Source organism: Hyperolius riggenbachi, chromosome 6 (assembly GCF_040937935.1).
Source record: "Hyperolius riggenbachi isolate aHypRig1 chromosome 6, aHypRig1.pri, whole genome shotgun sequence".
Classification (NCBI taxonomy): Eukaryota; Metazoa; Chordata; class Amphibia; order Anura; family Hyperoliidae; genus Hyperolius; species Hyperolius riggenbachi.
The window spans coordinates 221,564,584-221,588,996 of record NC_090651.1 but is presented as its reverse complement, the minus strand read 5'-3'; the positions used below and the strand labels follow the sequence as shown (position 1 = coordinate 221,588,996).

Below are 24,413 nucleotides of genomic sequence, written 5' to 3'. Positions count from 1 at the left end.
TATGAACTCACCATACTCCTAACGGAATACCTTGGGGTGTCTTCTTTCTAGAATGTGGTCATTTGTGGGGTTCCTATACTGCCCTGGCATTTTAGGGGCCCTAAACCGTGAGGAGTAGTCTGGAAATCAAATTCCGCAAAATGACCTGTGAAATCCTAAAGGTACTCATTGGACTTTGGGCCCTTTAGCGCAGTTAGGGTGCAAAAAAGTGCCACACATGTGGTATCGCCGTACTCGGGAGAAGTAGTACAATGTGTTTTGGGGTGTATTTTTACATATACCCATGCTGGGTGGGAGAAATAACTCTGTAAATGGACAATTGTGTGTAAAAAAAATCAAAAGATTGTCATTTACAGAGGTATTTCTCCCACCCAGCATGGGTATGTGTAAAAATACACCCCAAAACACATTGTACTACTTCTCCCGAGTACGGCGATACCACATGTGTGGCACTTTTTTGCACCCTAACTGCGCTAAGGAGCCCAGAGTCCAATGAGTACCTTTAGGCTTTACAGGGGTGCTCACAATTTAGCACCCCGCCCACTTGCCAGGACAGTTAACAAACCCCACAAATGACCCCATTTTGGTAAGAATACACAACAAGGTATTCCATGAGGGTAATGGTGAGGTCATTGAAAATTTTATTTTTTGTCACAAGTAAACGGAAAATGACACTTTGTTACAAAAAAAAATAAAAAAAAAATTCTGCTAACTTGTGACAAAAACTAAAATCTTCTATGAACTCACCGTGCACCTCACATAATACTTTAGGGTGTCCTCTTTCCAAAATGGGGTCATTTGTGAAGTCTGTCCTGGCATTTTAGGGTCTCTGCAATCATTACATGTATGGCCAGTATTAGGAGTTTCTGCTATACTCCTTATATTGGGTATACGGGTAATGCACTCTGGGCTGAAAGGAAAAACGAACGGCAAACATACCTTGCTCCACATCAATGGCAGATCTTCCTCCACATCAATGGCAGTGATAACCTCAGGAGAGAGACACCCCGTGACACCCTGCACTCAGGGTGAGCCACCAACTTATGTGACTGGGCCTCAGAACTTTAGTATACAGCATTATGCCTGTAGGATACAGCAATATGCCTGCCAATAGAGATGACTCTGTGTGGCATTAAAGCATCATCATAGGCCCAAATCACATATAAACCGGGGGTGTCCACACTCAAGGGAAATTCAAACATGCCGTCTTATATCGCCAACCCAGGACAGATCAGCAATATCAAGCATGGAAACCGATCCTTCTTCCGACTTTTATGCTTACCCGTTTGGTTTTCAAGCTTACCTCTCCTCTCCCTGCGACAATGTGCGAAAGACCACTGAGTGTGTGCCTACTCCTGTGTCTGGAGTTCCCTAGGTTCTAATAGTGTACCTGCTCGTGGTACCTCTCAAAACACTCCCCTACGCATAGGCCAGGGTGGTCAGGACATTTGGGACAATAAAAAACGGTGTCAGTCCTTCTTCTAGCACTGCTGCAGACACGACAACGTTTTCTTCGGATGCGTTGACCTGGGGTACTCGGAATCTGATAGGCGTAATGCCTTCCATGCAATCGGCTAGTTGCATCTGGGGGGGGGACCCTGACACCTCCTGGATACAGGATGTCCAGAATGATCTGTTCCTGAAATTGAAGGAAAGATCCAGTTCTCCCAGCCTTACTGTAGAGAACAAAGCTGTTGTATACTGCCAATTGAATCAGATAAAAAGACACTTTCTTATACCAGCGTCCTGTTTTCCGGGTAACTAAATAGGGCGCTAACCTCTGGTCATTGAAGGCCACCCCTCCCATGTTGACATTATATTCGTGGACGACAAGGGGCTTTTCAATGACCGCAGTTGCCCGTTGAATTTGGACTGTCGTGTCTGTGTGAATGGTGGACAGAAAGTAAATGTCCCTCTTGTCCCTCCTTTTCACCGTGAGCAGGTCTTCAGTACGCAAGGCGGCCCTCTGCCCCCGTTCAAGTCTGGTGGTAACGAGCCGTTGGGGGAAGCCCTGGCGACTAGGCCGCGCAGTGCCACAGCATCGGATTCCTTCTAACTTTAAGTGCTGAAAGAGGGCCACACTTGTGTAATAATTGTCCACAAAAAGATGGCACCCCTTCTGGAACAAGGGTGACACCAAGTCCCACACAACCTTTCCACTGCTCCCCAGGTAGTCAGGGCATCCGACCGGCTCCAATTTTGAGTCTTTTCCCTCATAGACCCTAAAACGACATGTATAGCCTGTGGCCCTTTCACAGAGCTTATACAGTTTCACCCCATACCGGGTGCGCTTGCTTGGGATGTACTGTCTGATGCCAAGGCGCCCGGTAAAGCGTAAGAGGGACTCGTCTATGCAGATGTTCTGCTCAGGGATATAAGCATCTGCAAATGTTGATGACAGGTGGTCTATGAGGGGCCGAATTTTGTGGAGCCGGTCATAAGCAGGGTGGCCCTTTTCATGACAGGTTTCGTCGTCGTTGAAGTGCAGGAAGCGCAGGATGGACTCAAATCGTGTCCTGGACATGGCAGCAGGGTACAAGGGAACATGATTTACTGGGTTCGTAGACCAATACGACCGCAGTACATTCTGTTTCATTAGTCCCAAGTGAAGGATAAGGGCCAAAAAGATTTTAATGGCGGAAACTTGGACTGGTTTCCACCGGAAAGGCTGGGCATACATGCTCTCCGGGTGCTCAGTGATGAATTGTGTGGCTTTACGGTTGGTCTCAACCACAATTAAGTCCAAGAGAACCTGGGTGATGAACAGCTGCAAAAAGTCTAGGGCCGTTCCTAGATGAGCTGTCGCCACCTGGACTCCAGACTGGGCGGTGAAAGGGGGCACTACGGGTGCGGCGGAATCAGGGGATTGCCAATCTGGTTGTGCCAGCACCTCTGGGAGTCTATGGGTACTACGGCCCGTCTTCTTCTTGGTGGCTGCGACGGGGGTACTACTGCACTTGCCACCGTACCAGTTTCAACTTCCATGCTGACGCTCACCACTTCGCCAGGGTCTACAGAAGTACTGGTACCAAGTCCAGGAGATGCTGCGCTGCTGGTGCCTGCCTCACCAAGAAAACTAACAGCGCTAGCACCACCCTGCTGCCCTTGAGGCAGATCCTGCGCCACCTGCGGTCTAACGACTTGGGGTCTGGTACGCCTGGCTCTAGCCGGGACCAAAGCCTCGTCATTACTTTCGGTCAGGGAACCACTGCTTTCTACAGGTTCAAATTCGGACCCGGAAGATTCGACGGATGATTCTTCCCAAAAGAACTCATCCGACTGGTCCATGTACCTGTATACCTCGTCATCGGAAAGCCCCCTTCTTGCCATTGTGGATTGCTAAATTTATGGGGTTTTCCTCCGAGACTACCCAGAAAAAAAGAGCACCTTCCTAGCAAAAAGGGAGTATTTGAGAGGTAATGGGGTTGGTGGGAAGTGGGGTCTCAGAGGCAATCAAACAATCACGGGACAAACAAATACAATTACAGCACAATCGACTCCAATCACAGCACAAGCAAATCTGATGCACTCGGAAGGTGGTGGTTGGAAGTGGTGGGGGGGAGGGTGGGGTTGGGTGTAGTGGGGGGGGAGGGTGGGGTTGGGTGTGGCGGGAAGTGGGGTCTCAGGCAATCAAACAATCACGGGGCAATCAAAGCCGATCACGGGACAATCAAATACAATTACAGCACAATCGAATCCAATCACAGCACAATCAAATCTGATGCACTCGGAAGGTGGTGGTTGGAAGTGGTGGGGGGGAGGGTGGGGTTGGGTGTGGTGGGGGGGAGGGTGGGGTTGAGTGTGGCGGGAAGTGGGGTCTCAGGCAATCAAACAATCACGGGGCAATTGAAGCCGATCACGGGACAATCAAATACAATTACAGCACAATCGAATCCAATCACAGCACAATCAAATCTGATGCACTCGGAAGGTGGTGGTTGGAAGTGGTGGGGGGGAGGGTGGGGTTGGGTGTGGTGGGGGGGAGGGTGGGGTTGGGTGTGGCGGGAAGTGGGGTCTCAGGCAATCAAACAATCACGGGGCAATCGAAGCCGATCACGGGACAATCAAATACAATTACAGCACAATCGAATCCAATCACAGCACAATCAAATCTGATGCACTCGGAAGGTGATGGGGGGAGGGTGGGGTTGGGTGTGGCAGGAAGTGGGGTCTCAGAGGCAATCAAACAATCACGGGACAATCGAAGCCGATCACGGGACAATCAAATACAATTACAGCACAATCGAATACAATCGCAGCACAAGCAAATCTGATGCACTCGGAAGGTGGTGGTTGGAGGTGGTGGGGGGGGGAGGGTGGGGTTGGGTGTGGCGGGAAGTGGGGTCTCAGGCAATCAAACAATCACGGGACAATCGAAGCCGATCACGGGACAATCAAATACAATTACAGCACAATTGAATACAATCGCAGCACAAGCAAATCTGATGCACTCGGAAGGTGGTGGTTGGAGGTGGTGGTGGGGGGGGGGGGGGGGGGGAGGAGGGGGGGGTTGGGTGTGGCAGGAAGTGGGGTCTCAGAGGCAATCAAACAATCACGGGGCAATCGAAGCCGATCACGAGACAATCAAATACAATTACAGCACAATCGAATACAATCACAGCACAAGCAAATCTGATGCATTCGGAAGGTGATGGGGGGAGGGTGGGGTTGGGTGTGGCGGGAAGTGGGGTCTCAGAGACAATCAAACAATCACGGGACAATCCAAGCAGATTACGGGACAATCAAATACAATCGCAGCACAATCGAATACAATCGCAGCACAATCAAATACAAGCGCAGCACAATCGATACAATCAAAGCACAGTCAAATACAATGCACTTGGACGGTAATTAGGGGGGGGGGTGAGGGCGATTTGAGGGGGTGGGGGGTTTATCAGGAGCCCGCACGGGGCAGACTGAGTCCTGATCTGATGAGAGGCAGACACAGGGGGTTACTGATCGCAGATCAGTTAGTGATTGCTGGGGAGGACAGATGTAAACAAAGAGCAGGGGATGTAATCAGGAGGGGGGTATGAGGGCAATCGAGGGCCTGGGCAGGTGATCGGTTACCCCCGCAGGCAGTTAGGGTCTGCTCTGATGGGTGGGGGTGCTGAGGGGTGATGGACAGGTAATAGACAGGTGATCAGAGGGGGATCAGAGGGGGATCAGGGGGTAAGGTAGCTGTATACAGATGTATACAGTATACAGGGGGGTAGTCTGGGATGGGGTCTGGGGGTGATCTAAAGGTAGGGGGGGGGGATCAGGGGTGACTAGGAGGCAGTTAGGGACCTAAACTAAGGGGCAGTGTCGCTAGTTAGTGGCAGGTGGGGGGGGGGGGGGGGGGGTTTGCAGGGGTGCAAGGGTGCTAGGCAGGGGTCTGCTGGGGTGATCAGGGGGGGTATGAGGCCTGGGGTGGGTGATCAGGGGGGCTGTTAGGCAAAAAATGCTGTGTGTTGTCTACTTACAAAGTGCTTCCTCCTTGCTGGTGGTCTCTGCAACAATGAGACCACGAGGCGAGGAGGAAGCACGTATAAGGCACTTTGTTTACCTAACAAAGTGCCTTATACATTCTGATTGGTCCCATGCACGGATTCCTCCGCTCGCCGGCGCTGCTAAGTGGCCGGCGAGCGGAGACAAAATGCCGGGCTTCCGACTCCCGGCGGAGGATCGCGTCACTGATGACGCGATCGCTCCGCCCATGCCCCTACAAGGACCGCCGCCTTTGAGCATGAGCTGGTCCTTGTGGGGTCCACTTCCCGGCCGCCTCTGTGCGTTAGGCGGTCGGGAAGTGGTTAAAGTATTACTCCACTTGTACATAACTTATATGTAATGAAGTAAAAAGGACTTTTTTTCGCAATACTGCCCCTTTAACCACTTGTGCCTCTCCTACAGTATATTAAGACAGTAAGTCTGTGGTGCATGTGTAGGCACCTGGTCATACAGTGGCTTGCAAAAGTATTCGGCCCCCTTGAAGTTTTCCACACTTTGTCACATTACTGCCACAAACATGAATCAATTTTATTGGAATTCCACATGAAAGACCAATACAAAGTGGTGTACACGTGAGAAGTGGAATGAAAATCATACATGATTCCAAACATTTTTTACAAATCAATAACTGCAAAGTGGGGTGTGCGTAATTATTCAGCCCTCTTTGGTCTGAGTGCAGTCAGTTGCCCATAGACATTGCCTGATGAGTGCTAATGACTAAATAGAGTGCAGCTGTGTGTAATCTAATGTCAGTACAAATACAGCTGCTCTGTGATGGCCTCAGATGTTGTCTAAGAGAATATTGGGAGCAACAACACCATGAAGTCCAAATAACACACCAGACAGGTCAGGGATAACGTTATTGAGAAAGTTAAAGCAGGCTTAGGCTACAAAAAGATTTCCAAAGCCTTGAACATCCCACTGAACACTGTTCAAGCGATCATTCAGAAATGGAAGGAGTATGGCACAACTGTAAACCTACCAAGACAAGGCCGTTCACCTAAACTCACAGGCCGAACAAGGAGAGCGCTGATCAGAAATGCAGTCAAGAGGCCCATGGTGACTCTGGACGAGCTGCAGAGATCTACAGCTCAGGTGTGGGAATCTGTTCATAGGACAAGTATTAGTCGTGCACTGCACAAAGTTGGCCTTTATGGAAGAGTGGCAAGAAGAAAGCCATTGTTAACAGAAAAGCATAAGAAGTCCCATTTTGCAGTTTGGCACAAGCCATGTGGGGGACACAGCAAACATGTGGAAGAAGGTGCTCTGGTCAGATGAGACCAAAATGGAACTTTTTGGCCAAAATGCAAAGCGCTAGGTGTGGCGGAAAACTAACTCTGCACATCACTCAGAGCACACCATACCCACTGTTAAATATGGTGGTGGCCAGGGCCGGGCCGAGGCATAGGCTGGAGAGGCTCCAGCCTCTGGGCGCAGTGTAGGAGGGGGCGCAGAATTCATTCAGATGTCATTCCTAATTGTGTTTGAAGCAGAAAGAAATAAGAAAAGGGGATACATGGCAGTGACTGCAAGCCAGATAACTAGATATTAAGGTGTTGGGGAGGTTGTGGGCCCTGTGGCGGCTCTTAGTCTAATAGCAATCAGTGTGTGATGGATGGGGTGGCAGGGATGGAGGGGCGCACTTTGGTGTCTCAGCCTTGGGTGCTGGAGGACCTTGTCACGGCTCTGGTGGTGGCAGCATCATGCTCTGGGGGTGCTTCTCTTCAGCAGGGACAGGGAAGCTGGTCAGAGTTAAAGGGAAGATGGATGGAGCCAAATACAGGGCAATCTTGGAGAAAACCTCTTGGAGTCTGCAAAAGACTTGAGACTGGGGCGGAGGTTCACCTTCCAGCAGGACAACCACCCTAAACATAAAGCCAGGGAAACAATGGAATGGTTTAAAACAAAACATATCTATGTGTTAGAATGTCCCAGTCAAAGTCCAGATCTAAATCTAATCGAGAATTTGTGGCAAGATCTGAAAACTGTTGTTCACAAACCCTTCCATCTAATCTGACTGAGCTGGAGCTGTTTTGCAAACAAGAATGGGCAAGGATATCAGTCTCTAGATGTGCAAAGTTGGTAGAGACATACCCTAAAAGACTGGCAGCTGTAATTGCAGCAAAAGGTGGTTCTACAAAGTATTAACTCAGGGGGCCAAATAATTATGCACACCCCACTTTCCAGTTATTGATTTGTAAAAAATGTCTGGAATAATGTATGATTTTCATTCCTCTTCTCACGAGTACACCACTTTGTATTGGTCTTTCATGTGGAATTCCAATAAAATTGATTCATGTTTGTGGCAGTAATGTGACAAAATGTGGAAAACTTCAAGGGGGCCGAATACTTTTGCAAGCCACTGTATATACTGTCATTACAGTGATGAGCATAGTGCGCATGCTAGGACATGCCTGTGCTCATTAACACAGGCATGTGCTAGCAGTGTTGGGCTGATGTTAGATAGCGGGGTCCGGGACTAGAGCCTTTTCCTGGTCTGGGTCTGGCCAGGTGGCTCGACGCGAGGAGAATCCTGTCTCCTGGAGTAACAGAGTCCAACTAGCGCTGGGGATTTCTCCAGCATGCGGGTGGAAGAGGCAGCCTGCTGGTCTGATTGGTCCTTTCCAGTCAGATGACTGGGAAGGAAGTTTGGCACGTCTCTTTGAATTGCCAATCTGAAGTAAATATGGCACCCTCCATATCCCTCTCACTTCATTTATCCTTTAAGGACAAAAGCAATTATTACATTTCATCACTGCTCCCATTCATGCGCTAATAATTTTATCACTACTTATTATCACACCTACACACCTACTCCAAACATGAAGATTATTTTAAAAATTACATTTTTGGATGTGATGCCGTTATTAACTCCAGTGAGCTTCCAATGATACCCATGTTTTTGAGATAGCGCACACAGCCTATATACTATAAGCATTTCCTAGACTGAAAACCCTTGTCAGTTCATCAAGGTTTCTGTCCTAACCACTTTCTCTTTATTCTCTCTATGTCCCTGAATAGTTTTTTCCAGCTCTTGCTATACTTGATTCTTGCTTTGCCTTGTTCCTGCTTGCTCCCTGTTACTTAACCTGGACTATTAACAACCTGTTCCAGACTTCCTCCTATGCCCTGACTCCATGCTTACCTTGCATAGAATGCTGACAACTTGTTACTGTTCACCTTCTAAGTCCTTACTCTGTACCTGCTTGCTCCCTAATACCTTGTCTGGTTTGCTGATCACCAGTAATCAGCCTCAGCTCACCTACAGGGTATGTACTTGCTACCTGCAAACTTTCAATCCAACAATCAGTTTAGGGCTTGTTAGTCTTCCACTCATCATGTTTGCCATTACTTTGAATATGGAACACTACAGGACCCAATATACACTACAGGTCCCAATATGCTTTTGTAGAATGTTGACACAAAGCCAGACCTGTGCAGTCGGCTTTATCTTTTAATCAGTCGATATGACCACCAATGCAAGCCCTTAGCAGAAATGATGCTTACTGGAAAAGAGAATATAGAGCTATTCCAGGAAATTTAAAGATGCTTTCACTGGGGCTTACAGTCAGTTTTGTATAGAAATGAGATGGAAGCCCTGACAAAAGCATCTACAATTTTTTGATTCCTATGTGTCCACTGATCTGATTATTGAGGATTCTGGAAAATAAGGATTTCCATTGGTCCAGATCAATAAACGAATGGTGAGTTTCAGAGAGAGATTTCAAGATGCTTTTGCTCCTCTTCAATACAATGTTACCCCTTGTATTTAAGGACATAACGTTTCTGGGAGTACCTTGTATTTCCAGTTCAGTACTGCTCTAGGTTTTTGGACATACCAGGTATGTCCAGCATTGAAATCCCCATGTGCGCGTTCGCACATGCACCCACAAATACTTGCAGAGCTCTGATTGGTGCAAGTGAACTTTTGTTCACAGAGCCAATCAGATGTCTGTGTTGTAAATTATTTCTACTATTGTCAACAGCAGCAATAATTCATAAAAAGTACAAAAAAAAAAAAAAAAAAAGCTGAGCAGTTTTACAAAAGGGAAGTGTTAACTCCTACCCAACTTAACCGGTAATAATACCTTATGTCAACTATATTTAAGATTCGTGGATTCTATAATGGCTGTCACCCGTAGTGATTGGATGTGATTGCTAGGGCGACAGCTCGAGGACCCAACACTGTATCAATGCATAGCCTAGCAATGCATCTGTACAGCACTGGGCTCTCCAAACTGTGCACCCTAGCTATCGCATCCAATCGCTACAAACACACAGGCTGATGATAATGGTATTGTACATGCCCAACTAGTGATGGAATACGCCATATATGGTATCATTTTAACCTGCAAAGAGCTAACATAATATATAATAATATCTTTTGAGGTGTTGGATAACTGTGGCACTTGTCATGTGAAAATTAGAAAGGTGAAAAATGAAAAAAAAATGTATTTTCTGCATGTATGTCTATTTTTCCACTGTAAAATGCCTATAAAATTAAACAAGTCATTAAAAAAATTACCCAAAGAATCCTCTCTTATTATCAAGCAGCTTCCATTTGCAAATTGACACACCTCTTTCAACCCCAGAACACCCCTCTTTGGGTCTTCCTGGAAATCCCCGATATGCTCCCCAGCACTCTGCTCTGGCTTCCCAATAAATTGAGGCCCCCTACAATCAGCCCTCCCCTACTTCATAACTTACAAGTATGGGACTCAATACGCTACTCAGCCAACTTACAGTCACCTTATCTACCCCTTCTACCTCTAACCGGCAACCCGCTTTTTAAGCCAGGCTTGGATGCTCCAGGATCCTTTTCTTGGTGGACCACACACAATTTAAACTATTTGACTCACCTCCTGTCTCCCAGCGGCTTCTACTCTTGGTCAGACCTCCAGGAAAAACACAAAATTCCCAAGTCAGAATTTTATCGCTTTCTCCAAATTAGACATTGAATTAGCACCCTCCTTAAAGATTGAGCCCCCCCTGGGACCTAACCCCATTCGAAAACATCTGTCTCCACCGCCCTGGCTCTCGTGGTCTCATCTCCTCAGTTTATTTATTTCTTACATGCCCACAACATCCAATCCAACATGCCTATGTCGCCAGATGGGAATCTGATCTCAGAGAAACCAGAGATAAGGAAGATTGGCTAAATATCTGGAGCAGGGTAACATGATGCTCTAATAACTTGCATACAGTTGAAGCAGCTTCTAAACTCCTGACTAGATGGTACTTAGTCCCGGCCAGAATAGCTAAAGTTTTTCCCTCAGCTAACCCCTTTTGTTTTAGGGGATGCAGAGTCAGAGGCGACATGCTCCACACTTGGTGCTCCTGCTCCCGCCTCCTTAGATTTTGGAGCCAGGTCTACAGACTACTGTCAGCCCTATTCCATAAGTCAATCCTCAAGGATCCCTGGCAGGCCCTCTTGCACGAGAAAATTGACACTCTCAACACTCACCAAAACAAGCTGACCTCTTTAGTTTTTTCCGCAGCTACCATGTCCATAGCTAAAAATTGGGGAAAAACCTCTGTAAATTTCGAAGAAGTTAAAATGCGATTGAACAATTATATGATAAATGAAAAGGTAACCAGCATCTTACACGACTTTTGAAGGGATCTGGGACCCTTGCATTCCTTTTCTACTCTCTCTTTGCCACAATAGCAGGGGATCCACACACTTTACAGTGTGGACCCTGAAGACACTAATTTGGGCCAAATATCCATATCCTGGCCAAATCCCCTTCCTATTCCCCAACCCATTTAAAAGCATGTTCCAGATAGCTGGTATTATACCTCTGGTTCACATTTGAGATCCTCATTAGTTATCTCCCTCCCGTCACTTCCCGTCCAATAATCACAAGTGGGCTTGGTATCTCATGCATGAACTAGGTGTGCGTATGCTATACATAAGATTGAAATATGGTCTATTTCTCTCTCATTTATGAACCGTTTGCCTAGCTGTGGTTCCCTTGTATGCTGAAAATGTTATACCAACACAATGTTACCTTGTTGTCTTTCTCATTCATGATAGTGTTATTGGAACCTTATGTTTGCTACCTTATTACAAAACTTCAATAAAAAATATTTGAAATAAAAAAAAATGTACCCAAAGAAAGCCTACATTACCCCCCCCCCCCCCTCCCCAAAAAATAAATAAATAAATAAATAAAATAAAATGTGTATACCACTTTGATGGCACAAGTGATAAAAAAAGTTATTGCTGTATCAATAGTGACACAGATTGAACCTTAAAGGACAAGCGAGGCAAGTGAAATAAAACTTTGTTTACTTACCTAGGGCTTATTCCAGTCCCTACAAGTCACGTGTGTCCCTCCCCTCAGCTCCGCTCTTTTCCTTCTCTCGCTGGCCTTTGAACCCGGCACAGGCGCAGTAGGCTACTGATGATGCGGGAACATTCATACGCGGCACTGGTGCATGCCTACGCATGCGCAGAAGACACCAACCCATCAGGGTCGGCAATCTTCAGAGGCTGCCTGCAGGAGACGGGAGAAGAACGGAGCTGCGGCGAGGAACACATATTATTATTATTATTTATTGTATTTATAAAGCGCCAACATATTACGCAGCGCTGACATATTACACAGCGCTATATGACTTGTAGGGGCTGGAAGAAGCCCATGGTAAGTAAAGATAGTTTGCCTTGCTTCTCCTTTAAGGGGTAAAAACACCAAAGTGGTCCGCCCCCCCCCCCCCCCTCCCCTTCCACAGATTGTAAGCCTCTGGCAGGGTCCTCCCTTCCCTAGTGTAATCTACATGATTGTGTGCTCAATTCCTGTGACTGCCTCGTACTTGTATTACTGGGCCTACCTAACCAGCCCATAATCGCATTATCATGTATCTTGTACCGTTTGCCTGGTATAACTTTGTTCTATGTTGTATACAGTAACCTTGTTATGTCTGTCGTCCTTGCATCATTGTATATATTTATTGTCCAGCGCTGTGTAATATGTTGGCGCTTTATAAATACAATAAATAATATTAAGTGGTTAAAATTAACGTTAAGCTGATAAAAAAATGATAATTATGCTGCTGTTTTTGTTCAAGGTGAAGTCCATTCTGGTCCTGAATATCATCTGCTCAGTAGTTGCTGGGATTGCAATTGCATTACTTTCCATTTCACTTGCATTACAATACCTTTCATCTTACATGGTGTATTGTGCATACCATGGACCCAGTAAGACTTGTGAAGGAGAATATAGCCAAAAAGTAAGTAACATATGTTATAAATTATTAGCAGTTATAGCACGGCAAGAAAAGAAACAGGAATATTGCCAGTTTACGCCTTGAACTTTCACTCTAGTGCGTATTCCCAGAAGGTTTTGTCACCTTGAGCCAGGAAAAAAACTGGACATTCTTTGCTACATTCCCACTCATGCCAACTACTTCTCTTACCCCTTATAGCACATGTTCCTTCTCCTGTGCCCACCTGATTCTCCAATGTATTGCCTTCTTTTCAAACCCCTATTTCCGCTTTCTAGAGGTTTGTATTACCTTTATGTGGTGATGGGGAACTGTGGATGAGACCCGTACAGTGATAAACATCAAAAGATCTGATCCAGCACTCCATTATATATATAAGATAATAATTTAGTCATAAAATCAAATCACAGTAAAATGAAAGCCATGTTGGGGCAAAAAGAGTAGCACATAAACCATACTGACTAATAAAAAAGAACTGATCACCAAGATACTCGAGGAGACTGAGAAGGCGCTCCAGCTATGGAAGTGTCACCAAATTAAAAAAGCCAGACTGTAAGGAAACGCGGAAAAGCCGCCGCGTGTACTGACAGCAAGGCGGCTGGTTCCGCGTCCAGCGTGGCGGTTTGCACGCAGCAACGTGCGTCTGGTACTGTGGGAGAGCGCAGAAAAGCCGCCGCGTGTACTGACAGCAAGGCGGCTGATTCCGCGTCCAGCGCGGCGGTTTGTCCGCACAGCAACACATGTCCGGGTCGGCTGGGATCTCTAGTGCACCTGGATGGAGAGCTACGCGCGCGCGCGCCAGAAGTCAGGACCTTTATACCAGCAGGAGATGTATCAGCTGATCAGGACGATCAGCTAATTCCTGCTGGACTCCTGATTGGCTGAGTGGTTCGGGCGGGGCGGCAGAGTCCTGCAACTATATATACAGCTTGCTTGTCAGTTGCTGGTTGTCTGCCGTTGCGAACACTACGTGGAAGCATTCAGACCTTAGTCAGATCCAACAGTGTGTTTGAACCAGGAGGACCTGGGAATTCACACTGAGCCAGATTACTTGTATTATCATTCTGTTATTCTTCAGACTAGTTCCAGGGTGTAGAGACCACGGACCTCACACCCAAGACTAGGGAACTTGTGTTATCATTCTGTTATTCTTCAGACTAGTTCCAGGGTGTAGAGACCACGGACCTCACACCCAAGACTAGGGGACTTGTGTTATCATTCTGTTATTCATCAGACTAGTTCCAGGGTGTAGAGACCACGTACCTCACACCCAAGACTAGGGAACTTGTGTTATCATTCTGTTATTCTTCAGACTAGTTCCAGGGTGTAGAGACCATGGACCTCACACCCAGACTAGGGAACTTGTGTTATCATTCGGTTATACATCAGACTAGTTCCAGGGTGTAGAGACCACGGACCTAACACCCAGACTACGGCACTTGTACTACCATTCTGTTATACCTGAGACTAGTTCCAGGGTGTAGAGACCATGGACCTCACACCCAGACTAGGGAACTTGTTATACATCAGACTAGTTCCAGGGTGTAGAGACCACGGACCTCACACCCAGACTAGGCATTTTTTGATATCTGTTATGACTTATTGCTTTCCTGACTACTCCTCTGATCTCTGATTCGGTACCTTGCACATCTGATATTCCGTTGCCAAACCCTGCTTGCCTTGGATACTGAATCAGCCTTCTGTCTTTGTATTTTGTCTGTCCGTGTGTTGCCGACCTGGCTTGCCTGACCTCGAGAGCTATCTCTCCCCTTAAGAGATAGTCTCCGGATCAGATAAAGACATACACCTTCAGGTGTCACTCACTCTCTGGTCCTTCCTACCTCCAGCCTGACTCCACCCTTTGGAGAGTCTCAGGCTGCTGGAAGGTTCCTGTACTCTCTAAAGCAGTATTGCCTATACTGCCAAAGATCACCTGCTCATCAGGTGTGTTTCTCAAAGTATTACTGTTACACCAAACACTCTTATATACATAGGTGTCCAGAGGTTAGTAATATATCTGTATTATCGGTGATTCTGCAGATCATCAATAATCAGGTATATATCTGTATTCTTGGTGATACTGCAGATCACCAATAATCAGATTCTCTCTGCATGCTGACACCGATCGTTACACAGACAGGACAAAATCCTGTATAAGTATCCAATCCTGTGCAGAGTAACTTAAGCAGAAATTCTAACATAGTTACATAGTTACATAGTTACATAGTTATTTTGGTTGAAAAAAGACATACGTCCATCGAGTTTACACTTTAGGTGCCTTTCCCACTGCGTGATTTAAGCCACGTTTTCAGCCATGCGATATGATCTGCAGGGCACTATCTGATGTCCCCATCCATGCATTGTTTGTAATTCACCCTGAAACAAATTCCCACAAATGAATAGTGATTTCCATTCATTAAAATTAATGGAGATCACAGCCACGATGGGAAGAATCACAGATAAAAGCAAGGGCCATGCGTTGTGATGGCACCAGTGTTTCCAGATGTGTGCAATTGGGGAAGGGTCTTTACTGCCACCAAGCATAAACAGAAACAAAGCCAAAACCGCTCTAAGTAACATCTCAATGTTGCAAGAATAAACCATACACCTGGTCTTGCAAGACTATACTGGTGAAACTCGAAAAATTAGAATATCATGCAAAAGTCCATTTATTTCAGTTACTCAACTTAAAAGGCATAACTAATATATGAAATAGAAACCCTTTGCAGATGATTTGGATTAATTGGCTCATTAGAGTCTGGCACTATGGGCTTGATTCACAAAGCGGTGCTAACCTACTTAGCACGTCTGAAGTCTTTAGCCGTGCTAACCAGGGTGCTAAGTAGGTTAGCACCAGATTTCTCAATCAGATCGCGCACAAAGTTTTGTGCGCAAAGTCCTATGCGCGTGCTAAGTCTCGTAGGCTTTAATGGGCACTTCGCGTGGAGCGCCCTGCGTGCAGTGCGCGCGTAAAGTTTTACGCGCATAAAGTTTTATGTGCGAAAAGCTCGTTTAGACGTGCTAAGGGGGTTTTCACAGGCGTGCTAACAGTTAGCACCGCTTTGTGAATCAAGCCCTTTGAGCCAAAAAAACCCCCTCTGAGGGATACTTACTTTGGGGGGAAGCCTCAGGGTCCCAATGAGGGAAGCAGGAAATTTGGGCGCATGAGGCAAGTGGACAAAAAGGGCACCACCATTCACCCCCATAATAAATATAGTTTGATGGGCGCCGAACAGGAAAAAAGGGCGTCCAGAGATTATTAATGTTTTCAAATGGCGCCCGGAGATTATTAACGTTTTCAAATTGCGCTTGTGATGATTAAGGCCTCTGTCACATTAGACAATGCGTGCAGGAGCCGTTCTTCTGCGCACGTTAATTAGTCTGTGGCGTGTAGTCGAGAATCTGCGGTGCGACGCTGAGTATCGGCAGTAGTAATTAATTAACCCGACGGGGAAACGCAGATTCCCGATGTTAAAATGCTCCCGTGTGCATTGTACCGCAACGCATCGAAACGCAGCATCGGGTGTGAAAGGTAAAATGAAAGTCTATGGACTTTCATTTTACCGTGGTCATGGTCAACGCAAAGTTTCGACTTTGCGTTGAAACGCAGAAAAAGGGCTCTAGTGCCTTAGGCCTCTTTCACAGTGGGACGTTGCATTTTGATGTGACGTTAAAGTCGCAATGCAAACTTACAACGCAACGCGCCCATAAAGTCGCAACACAGCATTACCAAAATATACAGCATATACAGTAGAAAATACAGGCAATGAAAAGTATGTCTCCAAGTCATTACTGAGCATGTGCAAACAGTCTAACGCAGCTGATAATGTGTATAGCGCAATGCATGCACTACTTTCACTTAACGTGCAGCGTTAAACACCTACAGAACGTGTGCACTGTGAACGGGGCATTGATTTTTCATTGCAGTGCATTATTCTGCGTTAAATGTTGTTTTAACGTAAAAGAGGGCTTAAGTTTACAAAATGAGCCCGTGACGAATAACGTTTACAAAAATACTAAACATATCTATCATATTTAACTAAAACGTTATTTAAAATTGTATCCCTTACTGTTTGTAAAACATTATTATTCACATAATTAAGCGATCAGTAAACAAATTGTAATATATTTTTCACAGTCACCATTTGTAAAACATTATTATCTACACAATAATGCACTCACTAAGGGGGGTTTTAGTGTTAGGCACCACTAGGGGGGATTTAGGGTTAGGCACCACTAGGGGGTCTTTAGGTTAGGCACCACCAGGGGAGATTTAGGGTTAGGCACCACCAGAGAGGTTTAAGGGTTAGTCACCACTAGGGGGATCTTAGGGTTAGGCACCACCAGGGGGGTCTTAGGGTTAGGAACCACCAGTGGGGTCTTAGGGTTAGGCACCACCAGGGGAAATTTAGGGTTAGGCACCACCAGGGGGGTCTTAGGGTTAGGAACCACCAGGGGGTCTTAGGGTTAGGAACCACCAGGGGGTCTTAGGGTTAGGCACCACCAGGGGGCGTCTTAGGGTTAGGCATCACCAGGGGGGTCTTAGGGTTAGGCACCACCAGGGGGGTCTAAGGGTTAGGGATAGGTAGAGGGGGGGGGGGTTCTGTGTGAGAGTAGGTTAGGTTTAGTTGTATTAAAATGTTAGTAATATTTACTAATGTTTTACAACAGTTATTACTAACGTCAATAAAATATACAGACACTGCGCTAATAACAAAGGTGTAACAGTGGGTGGTGCACTATCCAGATCAATGTGTACAAATATACAGTGGCTTGCAAAAGTATTCGGCCCCCTTGAAGTTTTCCACATTTTCTCACATTACTGCAACAAACATGAATCAATTTTATTGGAATTACACATGAAAGACCAATACAAAGTGGTGTACACGTGAGAAGTGGAACGAAAATCATACATGATTCCAAACAAATAAATAACTGCAAAGTGGGGTGTGCGTAATTATTCAACCCCCTGAGTCAATACTTTGTAGAACCACCTTTTGCTGCAATTATAGCTGCTAGTCTTTTATGGTATGTCTCTACCAGCTTTGCACATCTAGAGACTGTAATCCTTGCCCATTCTTCTTTGCAAAACAGCTCCAGCTCAGTCAGATTAGATGGACAGCATTTGTGAACAGCTGTTTTCAGATCTTGCCACAGATTCTCGATTAGATTTAGATCTGGACTTTGACTGGGCCATTCTAACACATGGATATGTTTTGTTTTAATCCATTCCATTGTTGCCCTGGCTTTATGTTTAGGGTTGTTGTCCTGCTGGAAGGTGAACCTCCGCCCCAGTCTCAAGTCTTTTGCAGACTCCAAGAGGTTTCCATCCAAGATTGCCCTGTATTTGGCTCCATCCGCCTTCCCATCAACTCTGAACAGCTTCCCTGTCCCTGCTGAAGAGAAGCACCCCCAGAGCATGATGCTGCCACCACCATATTTGACAGTGGGGATGGTGTGTTCAGAGTGATGTGCACTGTTAGTTTTCCGCCACACATAGTGTTTTGCATTTTGGCCAAAAAGTTCCATTTTGGTCTCATCTGACCAGAGCACCTTCTTCCACATGTTTGCTGTGTCCTCCACATGGCTTGTGGCAAACTGCAAATGGGACTTCTTATGCTTTTCAGTTAACAATGGCTTTCTTCTTGCCACTCTTCCACAAAGGCCAACTTTGTGCAGTGCACGACTTATAGTTGTCCTATGGACAGATTCCCCCATCTGAGCTGTAGATCTCTGCAGCTCATCCAGAGTCACCATGGGCCTCTTGGCTGCATTTTTGATCAGCGCTCTCCTTGTTCGGCCTGTGAGTTTAGGTGGACGGCCTTGTCTTGGTCGGTTTACAGTTGTGCCATACTCCTACCATTTCTGAATGATCGCTTGAACAGTGCTCCGTGGGATGTTCAAGGCTTTGGAAATCTTTTTGTAGCCTAAGCCTGTCTGGTGTGTTCTTTGGACTTCGTGGTGTTGTTGCTCCCAATATTCTCTTGGACAACCTCTGAGGCCGTCACAGAGCAGCTGTATTTGTACTGACATTAGATTACACACAGGTGCACTCTATTTAGTCATTACCACTCATCAGGCAATGCCTATGGGCAATTGACTGCACTCAGACCAAAGGGGGCTGAAGAATTACGCACACCCCACTTTGCAGTTATTTATTTGTAAAAAATTTAAAAAGCTAGTAAAATGTAAAAAATTGTAAAAAGCTAGTAGAGACATACCCTAAAAGACTGGCAGTTGTAATTGCAGCAAAAGGTGGTTCTAAAAAGTATTGACTCGGGGCCGAATAATTATGCACACCCCACTTTGCAGTTATTTATTTGTAAAAAATGTTTGGAATCATGTATGGTTTTCGTTCCACTTCTCACTTGTACCCCACTTTGTATTGGGCTTTCATGTGGAATTCCAATAAAATTGATTCATGTTTGTGGCAGTAATATGACAAAATGTGGAAAACTTTAAGGGGGCCGAATACTTTTGCAAGCCACTGTATATTATAAACAGTGCACATATGGAGTCCAGCATGAATTTCAGACCCTATGTCCACAAGTCCACTATGGTACTTAACTCACAGCTGTGACTCGTACAGTAGGTTGCCTTTTCAGTGCGTACCACCACCACACCCTTAAGATGGGACACTCACCACAAGAAATTGACCCACTGTCAGACTGGGTCAAACAGCGCCTGCAGGGATATCAAGGCCTCCCTCTGCCTGTACCGATCATCACCGATCCACTTCACAAATTCAATTGCGGCTCCATATCAATATGCACCTCAAAACAAACCAATAGGCTCCATAGTGTAAAACCGTTCTAAAATGTATTTAAAAATTATTCCAAACCACTCACATGCTATGTCCGTTGTATATATGACAGTTTTTATGGTCTCAACCCTGATCGTGGGCCACCCGGCAGGCTCTCAGCAGCGCTGTCTCGCTGGACTCACTTCTCACTTCTGCCCTCCGCGTTCCACGTACGTGCGTCCCAGCTCGATCGGTTTCGTCACTTCCGGTGACTCATCAGGGGCATGCGCGTACGTAGATACGTGTGGGACTTAACCCATACGGCCCCTCCCTCGCATGTAGTCACGATGTTCATCATACGCATCACCAGGGGATACCAAGGCAGTCACGCCTATCGGGTTGAGCACTCCGCCCACCAGACATCGCGCACTACAGCCTGCTAGGGCATAAACCTAAATATAAACCTAAGTTAGGGTCTGAAATTCATGCTGGACTCCATATGTGCGCTGTTTATAATATATAGTTATTACTAACGTACTTATATTTTTTGTTCATTGTGATAAACTATTATCAGATTTGATTACATGAAGACACGATAAATGAAGGTTATACACAATATTATACAATTATAACGATTATACATATATTATCGTTTTTTAACTAACGTAATTATAAGTTTCACTTTTAAAACAAGGAAGATTATCGTTTTCACAATTTGCAATTTCATAAACATTATTAAATGTTTTTTAATTTGTAAAACATTATTGTAAACGAAATACAACACAATATTATTATAAATGCTATTACCCCTTATCGTTTACACAACGCGCCTGTTTTTCCCGACGCCCTTTTTGCATGGACACCCAATGAGGCTTCCTCGTCCTCCGTAGCTTGGGGGAATCCAGTGCTGGCTCCCACGAAACCTCCTCAACAAATCCTAACAAGGGTGCGCCTGCGCGGGCAATATTTACCTACCACCACAGGTGCAGTAGTGGCTCTTCGTTCGGACTAAGGCTGAAATAACCGAGCCCGATCATATCCGCTCTACTGCACAGGTGCAAAGGACTTGCGCATGCACAGTAGAGTGGATACGATCGGGCTCGGCTATTTCCGCCTCAGCCCGAACTGTGCCCGCGCTGAATCGTGGTAGGTAAATATTTACCTAGCCATTCTTCGGGAGTCGGAGCGCTGGATTGCCGGGACAGCGGAGGACGTGGAAGCCTCGGTAGAATCCAAAGGTAAGTATCCCCCAAAGGTTTTTTCTTTTAGTTGCAGGTTCTCTTTAAGTTAAATTACTAAAATAAATGGACTTTTGCACAATATTCAAATTTTTCAAGTTTCACTTGTATAATGAACTGTTGGCTAATCTACTGCTATTTTTTTAATTAGTCATCCCTACACATTTGCTTCTTACACGGGGCTCGATTCACCAAGCGGTGCAAAGTGTTAGCACCGGGGTGAAAAGGCCCTTATCACGCCTAAACTCAGTTTAGGCATGATAAGAAGGGCTTCGCGCGCGAAGCTCCCATTAAACCCTATGGGACTTTGCGCGCGCTCTCACGCGCGTACGCGCGAACTTCGCGCGAAGAGCAGGAAAAAGCGGTGATAACTCAGTGGTGAAAAGGTCATCACGCCTAAAGTCCTTTAGGCGTGATAACTGAGTTATCACCGCTTGGTGAATCGAGGCCACTGAGTTTATATTTGGTGTTGTCTTGGCTTTATCTCTGTTTATAGTATTCTTTATTATTGATGACAGTAGAGATTATTTAATTTTTTTTTTTTTTGCTTAGGTTACTCGCACAGGAATGGATGTTCATGATTGTCTACTGTCTGACTTTTTTTTTGTATTTGATAACTCTTTATTAGCTGGAAGAGTACACACTACTGTAGTTCTCTTATAGCACACACTTAGTTCTCCTCACATGTCCTGGCAATCAGTTATTTTCTATAAGTCAGTATGGTTTGCTTAGTTCTGCTTTTTGTTTGCTCCAACGGGACTATTTTGGGTTGTCATTGTCCCCTGTAGCCTTGACGCAATGGAAGTTTGATGTTATACATAAATTATTACCTTGAATATAATGGAGTGCTGGATCACATCTTTCGCTGTTGACTATACAATGACAGTGGCCAACCTTGATTCACTTTGATTTATCCTTTATTGCATTGAACACTGTATATCCTGATCGGACTATTGCACTGTCGCTACATAATGGGACTGTATAGATGGAATGGTTTACAATTACAGGTAGTACAGAACATCACAGACATCCCCACTGTTGCCACATAACACCGATAATTTGCTCCCTCCATTGGTTACTCTAAAATGAATAATCAAGATCAGGACTCGCCCGTTGGCATTTAAACCAATATACTATTAAGGCCCTGCCTGTTGCAAATCCCTTCACTTCTCACGACCTTAGATTTTCAAAATCTAAAAATGTATTGCTCAGAATCCACCTCAAAACCTTAAGGGTACATAAGGTGACTTATACTTATTAAGATAAACATGTTATTGAAGTTCCAATCCAACTTACAACTCATCTGTAAGCAATTGTTTGTTTGTTTGTTTTTTGCACTGTAAGGGTTATTAATTCAATACTACACCGCATTGCGTTACTAATTATAATGCACATTATATATTTCTCTGATTTTCCTAAATAGTAGATGCAAATGGCAGTCAGCATAATGTTTGAATCATCAACTATTAGAGTAGAAGTCAAATTTTAGTGAACAAACCTCGTTATGATAACAGTATTAAAAAACGTAAAATGCACTGTTCCAAATTATTACAGACAACAGAGTTTTAAAACATTTTGTAGGCTGTGAAAACCTGAAAATTCTCATTTGTTGAATTTTCTACATTAGGAGGTCATATTTACTGAAATCAAACGTATTGACATAGGACTCCTTATTTAATAGCAGCTTCATAATTCCTGCACCCATTGAACTTGTGAGATTTTTGAATAGCCTCCCAGAGCTGCTGTTTGGATGTAAACTGTCTCCTACCTTCATAGATTTTTTACTTGAGGATGCTCCAAAGGTTCTAATTAGGACATAGGTCAGGGGAGGATGGGGCCACACCATGGCCCATATGCAATTAACTTTTTCACCTGAGTTTTCTCAGGAGATCATTTTTCATTTTCTATTTAAAATAGCTTTTCAGCATTCTGCAAATGAAAAAGTACCAAAAAGTTGGTGAAAAAGTACTCTCAACATTGTTTTGAGTATTTTCTTGCTTGCTGTTGGCTTATAAGGCATTTTATTGATAAGTTTAAAAATATCACCTAGAAGGAAACGCAGGGGAAAAAGTTATTGCATATGGCCCCATGAGTTTTTCTCCTTTTATGCCAAAAGCAGCCAATGATGCAGAGGTGTTCCTTGCAGCATAAGATGGTGCATTGTCTTGTATGAAGATTATTTTATCAGTGACAGCACAGTTCTTTTTGTGCCATGGAAGAAAGTGGTCAGTCAGAATCTCCACATACTTTTCAGAGGTCATATTCACACCTTCAGGGACTCTAAAGGGGCCAAACAGCTCTCTTCCCATGATTCCAGTCCAAAACATTCTGCCACCTCCTTGCTGATGTTGCAGCCTTGTTGGTACATGGTGACCATCTACCACTCCATCCTCTTGGACCATCCAGGGTTGCATGGCACTCAACTCTAAGACTGTCTGAAAATGTGTTGTCATGTAGTTGTGGGCCCACTGCAGCTAATTCTACTTGTGAGTATTGGTTAGGGCCCAAATAGAAGAATTAACTAACTAACTGCAATCCTCTGGAGGATCCTGCACCCTGATGCTTGCGGTACTCCAGAGGCACCAGCAGCTACAAATACCTGTTTACTGCTTTGTAATGGCATTTTAGCAGCTACTCTCTTAACCACTTGCCGACCGCCCACTGCACAGGGGCGGCCAGAAAGTGGATCCCGCAAGGACCTCCGCATGCACAGAGGCGGCGGTCCTTGTACGGGCATAGGCGGAGCGTTCGCGTCATCCGTGACGCGATCCTCCGCCGGGGATCCATGGCCGGGGATTTAGCCTCCAGCTCGCCGGCCACTTAGCAGCGCCGGCGGGTGGAGGAATACAAATCTCTGCCGATCCATGCATATAATAGGCTTTGTAATGTATACAAAGCCTATTATACAGGCTGCCTCCTGCCCTGGTGGTCCCAGTGTCCGAGGGACCACCAGGGCAGGCTGCAGCCACCCTAGTCTGCACCCAAGCACACTGATTTCCCCCCCCCCTGCCCCCTGATCGCCCACAGCACCCCTCAGACCCTCCCCCCCTGCCCACCCCCCAGACCCCTGTTTGCACCCAATCACCACCCTAATCACCCATCAATCACTCCCTGTCACTATCTGTCGACATATTTTTTTTTTATTTCCTAAACTGCCCCCTGCTCCCTCCTGATCACCCCCCACCCCTCAGATTCTCCCCAGACCCCCCCCCCCCTGTGTACTGTATGCCTCTATCCCCCCTGTAATAACCCACTGATCACCTGTCAATCACCTGTCAATCGCCCATCGATCACCCCCTGTCACTGCCACCCATCAATCAGCCCCTAACCTGCCCCTTGCGGGCAATCTGATCACCCACCCACACCAATAGATCGCCCGCAGATCCGACGTCAGATCACCTCCCAAGTGCATTGTTTACATCTGTTCTCTACCCTAAACACCCACTAATTACCCATCAATCACCCATCAATCACCCCCTATCACCACCTGTCACTGTTACCCATCAGATCAGACCCTAATCTGCCCCTTGCGGGCACCCAATCACCCGCCTACACGCTCAGATTGCCCTCAGACCCCCCCTTATCAATTTGCCAGTGCATTATTTACATCTGTTCTTCCCTGTAATAAACCAACTGATCACCTGTCAATCACCCATCAATCACCCCCTGTCACTGCCACCCATCAATCACCCCCTGTCACTGCCACCTATCAATCA

At 45.6% G+C, this 24,413-nt stretch overlaps 1 protein-coding gene across 1 annotated transcript in view; it reads left to right on the top strand.

Annotated features, from left to right (window-relative positions):
- LOC137522655 (membrane-spanning 4-domains subfamily A member 4A-like) overlaps positions 1-24,413 on the top strand; it is a 117,508-nt gene that overhangs the window by 61,637 nt on the left and 31,458 nt on the right. Inside the window, exon 5 of the mRNA XM_068242727.1 lies at positions 12,562-12,723. Coding sequence (XP_068098828.1) covers positions 12,562-12,723 — 162 coding nt within the window. The remainder of the gene's footprint in view (positions 1-12,561; positions 12,724-24,413) is intronic.